This window comes from Coregonus clupeaformis, unplaced genomic scaffold (assembly GCF_020615455.1).
Source record: "Coregonus clupeaformis isolate EN_2021a unplaced genomic scaffold, ASM2061545v1 scaf1267, whole genome shotgun sequence".
NCBI classification, from domain to species: Eukaryota; Metazoa; Chordata; class Actinopteri; order Salmoniformes; family Salmonidae; genus Coregonus; species Coregonus clupeaformis.
This window is the reverse complement of record NW_025534721.1, coordinates 66,058-75,000: the sequence shown is the minus strand read 5'-3', so window position 1 is coordinate 75,000 and position 8,943 is coordinate 66,058. Positions and strand designations below refer to the sequence as shown.

The 8,943-nt window shown below is 45.4% G+C and overlaps 1 pseudogene and 1 gene segment (V, D, J or C); one reads left to right on the top strand and one right to left on the bottom strand.

The window, feature by feature from the left end:
* The window catches only part of LOC121560576, a 26,228-nt pseudogene extending 19,753 nt beyond the window's left edge, over positions 1-6,475 (bottom strand).
* LOC121564267 overlaps positions 1-8,943 on the top strand; it is a 26,335-nt gene extending 17,392 nt beyond the window's left edge. Inside the window, 2 exon segments of the V gene segment in view lie at positions 7,231-7,268; positions 8,355-8,943. Coding sequence covers positions 7,231-7,268; positions 8,355-8,671 — 355 coding nt within the window.

The following is an 8,943-nucleotide window of genomic DNA, read 5'->3' as shown; positions in this document are numbered from 1 at the left end:
AGAAGGGCGGCCTCTACAGCCACAGCAGCACCCTAACCCTGAGCAAGGCACTCTGGGTAGAGGGAGAGGTGTACACCTGCAGGGTCACCCACGACGACATCAATGATTCAGCCACCTTCTGGAGAAGTCACTGTAGTGTCTAGAAGCCATTGCAGGGTTCTAGAGAGTCCCCACATGGTGCTAGTTCTGGAAACATGATTGTTTTAGAGCTGAACGTTAAAGTATAATAGTGAATAATATCAGTAATGCTGTGTGCTAAATGAACTATTTTGAGATTAAGTTGTGCATATCTTCTTGCCTCTGAGTTGAAATAAAGCTTGTTTTGATTGAAATATAACCCCAAGAGTTGATTCCAGTGATCACTATCTCATGAATAGGCAGCACATTTCATGCTAATTTTGATTAATCAGCTTCTTCTTTCATAATTTAGCATTGTAGCATATAGCTACTCTCATGTTTTCATCTGATCCAACAAATACTCTGCAATCATTTCTACAACTGAATGATCCTGTTATACTGAAGCATCAATACCAGTGATAATAATTAGTGATATTTGATAATAAACCTCTAAGATCTGCTCTCAGAACTCACACCGCTAAACAGTTACTTTCCGTAACATATTTGTCATGTTTAATTCCTAATATAATTTGCAATGGTTTTCAACAATGTGTAGTCTTCTCTATTCTGGGACAAGCAGAACCACCCAGCCCTGTCTATGTAAATACCAGTCTAGTAGTTGAACAGTTTCACTGCCTGACATACCCTGGACTGGGCCAGATGTGAGGGAGTGACTGGTTTTAACCTCTATGTTGGATTCAGGGAGGGAGACATAACAGATATGGCATAATGTAATTAATGATGGATAAAATGGATATTGTACTTAACGTACTATGATAGTGTATGTAGTGTAGATATTGTATCTAGTGTATGTAGATAGTGTAGTGTAGATAGTGTATGTAGATAGTGTAGTGTAGATAGTGTAGTGTAGATAGTGTATGTAGATATTGTATCTAGTGTATGTAGATAGTGTAGTGTAGATAGTGTATGTAGATAGTGTAGTGTAGATAGTGTATGTAGATAGTGTAGTTTAGATAGTGTATGTAGATAGTGTAGTGTAGATAGTGTATGTAGATAGTGTATGTAGATAGTGTAGTGTAGATAGTGTAGTGTAGATAGTATAGTGTAGTGTAGATAGTGTAGTGTAGATAGTGTATGTAGATAGTGTAGTGTAGATAGTGTAGTGTAGATAGTGTAGTGTAGATAGTGTATGTAGATATTGTATCTAGTGTATGTAGATAGTGTAGTGTAGATAGTGTATGTAGATAGTGTAGTGTAGATAGTGTATGTAGATAGTGTAGTTTAGATAGTGTATGTAGATAGTGTAGTGTAGATAGTGTATGTAGATAGTGTATGTAGATAGTGTAGTGTAGATAGTGTAGTGTAGATAGTATAGTGTAGTGTAGATAGTGTAGTGTAGATAGTGTATGTAGATAGTGTAGTGTAGATAGTGTAGTGTAGATAGTGTAGTGTAGATAGTGTATGTAGATAGTGTAGTTTAGATAGTGTATGTAGATAGTGTAGTGTAGATAGTGTATGTAGATAGTGTATGTAGATAGTGTAGTGTAGATAGTGTAGTGTAGATAGTATAGTGTAGTGTAGATAGTGTAGTGTAGATAGTGTATGTAGATAGTGTAGTGTAGATAGTGTAGTGTAGATAGTGTAGTGTAGATAGTGTAGTTTAGATAGTGTATGTAGATAGTGTATGTTGATAGTGTAGAAAGCAAAGTTGGGGTCAATTCCATTTCAACTCAAAAAGTTAACCAAACTCCAATTACCCAAAAAATAAAATCGAAAGTATTGAAGAGAATTGGAATTGTAGTGAACTTCCTGTATTGACTGGAAATGGAATTGACCCCCACCCTGGTAGATAGTGTCTGTTACAGGAAGGGGTCGCAGTTCCGGAGCGGCCCACTAGGTGTCATCCTCCGACAACCTTAGGCACCTCCTCACTCACAGTCTGGACTAATCATTATCCTATTGGTGTCACCTGTGTCTACCTGTTCACCTGTGTATTTATTCCCTCACTTCCCTGTGATCCCTTGCTCTGTTTTCTCTGCTAGTTTCTCGATGCCAAACAGTACTACTCAGTGTCTGATCGCGAGACATATGTACAGGTACTTGAGAAGTGTTCTCCCTGCTTCATTGTTGTTTTCAGTCGTAGTTAGTATTTCATATGTTCGCTGTCAGCCTGTTTTTGGAGACCAATTTGCTCCTCCTTTATTTTATCGTGACAAGTCCGTTATTTTGTATCCTGGTTTTGGGACCACCAGTAAAGATCCTTGTTTCACCATCTCTGCCTACTGCCTACTGTCTATCCTGCACTGCACCTGGGTCACACCTCACACAAACCCTTTCAGAAAACAGAGCCAATATGGACCCAGCAGAGGCAGCACAGTATCATAGCGCATTGGCATCGCAGGAAGCGGTGCTGAACCAGCATGACCGCAGCCTGCAACAGATCACAGAGAATCTCTGCCAGCTGACGATCGCCGTGCAGAGCCGGGTGGACACCCGGCCAGCCCCGGCAGCCGGCGGAGCGGAAGCTGCGGCAGCGGCGTCTCCAGTCTCGCCTGTGACATTGCGGGAACCCCACCTACCACCTCCAGAGAGGTACGACGGACGTCCAGAGGGTTGCAGGGAAGGCTCGAGAGGCATGATGGGAGGAGGCCGCCCTGGTCGTCCTTTACATGCAGGGACTATTGGAGGGGATGAAGGACGAACTCTCCTTCAGGGAGCTGCCTGAGCGACTGGACGGCCTCGTCGACCTCTCGGTGCGGGTAGACAATTGGCGTCGTGAGAGGGCGCACGGGAGAGGTATGAGGCAAGGTGCGCTTGTCCAGGATGGAGAAGCAGAGACGTCTATGCCAGGGACGTTGCCTTTACTGCGGCTAGACATGTTACCACTGCGACTCATGCCCAGAGAAGCCAGGAAACGGGAGGGCTCGCTAATATCGGGAGGGGTGCTAGCGAGCCGGAACCAAAACCCCAACCCCAGAGACTCCCGTACTTTTCTCCCCGTCAGGATTCAGTGGGCCCGCACTGCGCGTCGGGCGCATGCAATGGTGGATTCATGGGCCACAGGAAACCTGATGGACGCGGGGCTAGCCTAAGGGTGGAGCGTTCCGTTACTCTCCCTCTCCGAGACGGTTCCGGTCATGGGCCTGGACAGGCCGGCCGTTGTGGTCGGGCTTCATCACCCGGCGCACTGTCCCTGTGCGTGTCCGGGTGGCAGGAGGGCAATGGGAGGATATCCAGTTTTTCATTGTGGACTCTCCGGAGTGTCCCCTCGTCCTCAGGCACCCCTGGCTGGTCGCCCACAAACCCCGGATAGACTGGTCCATGGGGCGGCTCATCCTGGAGGGACGCTCCGCCTCCATCCTGTTCCGGTCTCCACCAACCACTCATCAGCCTAAACCACCATCCCAGACCACCTACCAGTCCTCACCTCTTCCCCAGGTCCAGCACTCCGAACCGCCTACCGCCCTACCTGCGGTTTTCACCGGGAGGACGGCGGCTACAGACTCCGTCACCGGCCCAGACCTGGCAGGCGTTCCCTGGGAGTATTGAGATCTGGGGGAGGTGTTTAGTAAGAGGCGTGCCAAGGGCCTACCTCCTCACAAGACATACGACTGCGCTATCGATCTCCTGCCGGGCGCCATGCCCACACGAGGTAGATTGTTTTCCTTGTCCCGGCCGGAGACCCTGGTCATGAGGGAGTATATCGATGTGGCACTCGTCGAGGATCACATCCGTCCCTCTACTTCACCCGCGGGCGCGGGCTTCTTCTTCGTAGGGAAAAAGGACGGTGGGCAGCGGCCGTGCATTGATTACCGGGCGCTCAACGACGTCATGGTTAAAAACCGCCACCCACTCCCCCCCCTGATGACGACGGCATTCGAGTCGATGCAAGGATCCCGGGTCTTCACCAAGCTGGACTTACGAAAGTCCTACAACCTGGTGAGGATTTGGGAGGGGGACGAGAGTGGTTGACGGCTTTTAACACACCCAGTGGGCATTACGAGTACCAAGTCATGCCGTTCGGTCTAGCCAACGCGTCTGCGGTGTTCCAAGCATTGGTCAATGACGTGCTCCGGGACCTCCTCGACTACAGCGTCTTCATGTATTTGGATGAAATGCTTATATTTTCAATATTGCTAGCGGACATGAGTGAACACCAGCAGCACGTTCGGCAGGTCCTCCAACGCCTTCTCCGTCACCAGCTCTATGTCAAGGCGGAGTAGTGCGTGTTCCACACAGAGACAGTCTCCTTCCTGGGGTTCATCGTCACCCAGGGGGACCTACGGATGGACCCAGCCAAGGTCAGCGCGGTACTGGATTGGCCCCAGCCCTTATCCCTCAAGCAACTACAACGGATTTTAGGGTTCGCTAATTTTCATGGGCGATTTATTCGCAATTTTAGCTCCCTAGTCGCTCCCCTGACAGCCCTCACCCAGACGAGCGTGCGCCCCTTCGCCTGGACCCCGGAAGCGGGGAACGCATTTGATGCGCTTAAGCGGCGCTTTACATCGGCCCCCGGTCCTAGGGCATCCTGATCCGTCCCTGCCGTTCATTGTGGAGGTGGATGCTTCAGACGTTGCGGTGGGAGCAATCCTGTCTCAGCGGTTCCTCACGGAGGGTAAAACTTACCCTTGCGCATTTTTCTCCCGTCGGCTGTTCTCGGCGGAGCGGAAATACTACGTGGGGAACCGTGAGCTGCTAGCGGTCAAGCTCGTCCTGGGGGAGTGGAGGCATTGGCTAGAGGGGGCTGCCCATCCAGTCTTCGTATGGACTGACCATAAGAACTTAGCCTACATTCAGGGGGCCAAGAGGCTCAACTCGCGCCAGGCCAGGTGGGTGTTGTTCTTCACCAAGTTCCAGTTCACGATCTCATACCGTCCGGGGTCGAAGAACACCAAGCCTGGCGAGCTCTCCCGGCAGTTCGAACCCGTGGACCTGGTGGAGAGGGACGATCATATTGTCCCCAACGCCCTGATTGCTGCTACAGTTTAGTGGGGAATCGATAGGCTGGTCAGAACAGCGCTACGGCGGGAGCCAAATCTGGGAGGAGGTCCATCCGGGGAGCGCCAGGACGTTGGAGTTCCTGCGTAGGAGGTTCTGGTGGCCATCAGCTGAGGGGGATATGCGCCTTCGTAGCGGCTTGCCCGGTGTGCACGCGCACGAAGAGCTCTTGTCAGCCCACGGCAGGGCTGCTCCGACCCCTGCCTATCCCCAAACGCCCCTGGTCCCACATCTCGCTGGATTTCATTTCCACACCACTCCCCTCTGATGGATACACAGTCATCCTGGTCATTGTGGACCAGTTTTCCAAGGCTGCCCACTTCATTCCCCTTCTCAAACTCCCGTCGACCCACATCAGTCGATGTTGCCGTATCTGGAGGCATGTACTGGCGGCGCTTAAGCGGGTCCATATCTTGTCTCATTCACAGATATAACAGTCAGTAACCTGCTCATCAAAACAGTTAATATAATGCTAGAAGATCAAATCCATTTAAATCACACATTTGGTTGTGAGGTCCGCATGAGGACTTGTTTTGGGGTCCTGAAGAGATTGTAACTTTGAAGTAATGTTGAGGTCATAACATACAGTATTTGGTTTTACTTATGTAGATCTTGCTTTGCATTTGAACAGGTATTGTGTTTCAAAACATCAAATAACTTTTATATACACTTTCAGGCCATGACAGACATAACAAGTCGTAACCATGATGATGATGATGGTCATTTGATCTGAATGATTGCTTTCTAACCATATTGCTTTCTAACCAACCCTCAGCCCCTGCAGTAGGTCCCAGCTGTAGCAGTACAGTCACTGTGCAGTCTGACTGAGGGAGGTTTTTGTATGACTCTGTATCACTGTGTGAACACATCTTTACTATTGGGATAGTGGAAACTCTGACAGTAGTAATCTCCTGAATCTTCAGCCTGGACTCCACTCCACTCCACTGATGGTCAGTCACTTTGAGATCCATTGCCACTGAATCTAGATGGAGTGCCAGATTGTAGTGTTGTAGCTTCGAAAATGATGAGTTTAGGAGTTCCTTCAGGTTTCTGGTGGTACCAGGACATACAGGTGTAATCCCCAGTACATAAATCTGCTATATCTGCATTGGTTTTACAATTTATAATAACTGGCTGTTCTGGGAGAACAGTTTTCATTGCAGGAGTCTGAGTCACAGTGATCTGTCCTGTAGATTCTGAAACAGAGAGAACACTAATAATTGTACATCAGCCAGAATTAATAAAACAATCTTAACAATCTTTCAGGTCACTCAAATTGTTTACTTTTCATTAAACAAAAACATAACTCCCATTGTTTTTTACCCTTGATGTAGAAAGCAAGTGTCCAGATAAAGATGGTGATAAAAGTCATGGTTGTTGTGGGTTCTGTTGTCATGAAGAACAGCTCTCTGTCATGAAGTGTTAAGCTCACAGGGCTATAAACACTTAGAGCAGTAGGGCAGATGCATTATGCAAATTAATGTCAGTTTCTAAGTAGGTTCCTATCATTAAAATCAACTTTATCCTTCATGTCCTAGCTTTTATAACATCAAACAGCAACTGTTTACTCAGATCACTAATGCATGGTAACTTTTATGTCACACCACCATTATATTTCTATTCTGATGATGATCAGATATAATGAACTGTCTGTTCACTCATGCTTGGTCTCTCATGTAAGTTCCTCTAATCAGTTAGTGAACACTTCTCTAAACTAAAGCTGGTAGGATTCCTCTGGTAGTGTTGTCTGTCCTCTGTGACTTTACCACCACTGTTAAAAGTGAGATCAACATCTTTAATAAAGGAATATACAACATGGATCACTATCAGTACTGCTGCTGCTGTTGTCTTTCATATGGACAATATGGAGGAATACTAGCAACACTGGATCTAATGCTGGACTGTACCTACAGACTAGGAGAACACCTGATACACAGAAGAAGGAAAAAATACTCATATCTGGATTTAAGTTACAATTCATATTTGTATTATCTAGAAACAGCTTATATGAAGTGTTTGTTCTACCTGGAAGATGTTAAAGTGTATTAGTGTTGATTATGATTCTATATGAGTGATCTTCACTGTAACAGCTGCAGCATCACAACACAGAGAGGTTTTTGTACGAGCAGTAATAGGGATTGTATCACTGTGGTGGACTTTTGGTAGCGGCACCAGACTTGATGTTGGAAGTAAGTAAACACAAAATTAACCATTTTATTTACCTTGTGATGTAGTGTTTCAATTTCTCTGTCAATTTAGCCTCGATATTGAAGATTTCTTAACATACCTTTTTTTTTACAAGATTTTGGGGGGAAATATACAATGGGCAGTTAGAATATGAATGTTATTACATCGAATCAAATTTGACCTGTCTTTAAATGATGAGAGTGATTAGTCTACATTTTAGATGAGTTGTATGAAAAAACATACTGCACCTTTTAAGAAATGTACAATAAACAGTAGGTTTTGCAAAATTTGGGGGAAAACAAAACAGAAAATATTTTATTTCAAATGAACAAGATAAACTAATATTTGACAAGTATTCATACCATAGTAGATTCAATGATTTAAAACAAAGTCAGAAGAAATTCAGCTTGCCCAATGGTCAGGAGGTTTTTGTACCAGCAGTAATAGGGATTATATCACTGTGGTGGACTTTTGGTAGTGGCTCCAGACTAGATGTTGGAAGTAAGTAACAAGCTCTCTTTATATTTCTTTCTGATAAAATGTGGTATTTACTTTCCTAAACTCTCTCTCTATTAAAATATTTTGATTTTAGATATTTTAGATGTTTTTCAAATTACATTTGAATAGTATTGGATATAGTAAGCATCATTGTTGCATTGTGTTCATGGTAGCCTTCACTGTTACTGTGAAGACAAAAGGTCTCAGTTTGAAACCGACTTCATGATCTAACATGTTTGATACCTATTTAAAATTAATTTATGCTCAAATTCTGCAAATACTATGAATATGAGTAGGCTATTCTGATCAGATCCATTCCTAAACAATATCTGTATGACATGTGTAACTGACACCATATGAATAGTAACTCTAGTTATTTAACCACTTTATAATTGTTAGGTTCATAAATCTGCTTTGTATCGTATTACTTTACTGTTTTCTCCACATCTTTTAAACAATGTAACTTTTATTATCATATTTAGAAGGCATTTCCAATTCACTTTCTTTTGATGTGTCCTTTGCTGAAGATAATGTCTTACTGTAGCTGTACTTGATGTAGTTACTTAGTTGATGAGTTCTGTTTGTTCCAGGTAACAGAGCCCCCACCCTCACCGTCCTGGCCCCCTCTAGTGAGGAGCTGTCCAGTACAACAACAGCCACACTGACGTGTCTGGCCAACAAGGGCTTCCCCTCAGACTGGACCATGAGCTGGAAAGTGGACGGGACCAACAAGAAGCAGGAGGCCAGTCCCGGGGTCCTGGAGAAGGACGGCCTGTACAGCTGGAGTAGCACCCTGACTCTCACTGCCCAGGAGTGGACCAAGGCAGGAGAGGTGACCTGTGAAGCCCAGCAGAAATCCCAGACTCCAGTCACCAAGACCCTGAGGAGGGCTGACTGTTCTGGGTAGGACCCCTCAGTCACACAGCCCTGTGGAGAGAGGCTGCTGGTTCTTCTGCTTTGACTCTGTTCTGAGATCAGATGTTCTCTGTCTTATTGATCACTGACATGTAGACTAACAGGGGGCTTTGCTTGAGTTCATGTGTCAATCCTCTCTGTAGACTGAGGTTGTATCAGTGTTAGATGTGATGTGTTCTGTTTTATTACTATTAGATACTGTAGGAATGTTTGCTTTGATGCTTTGATTAATGGATGAAAATAAAGATTTCCCATAAGAACAAA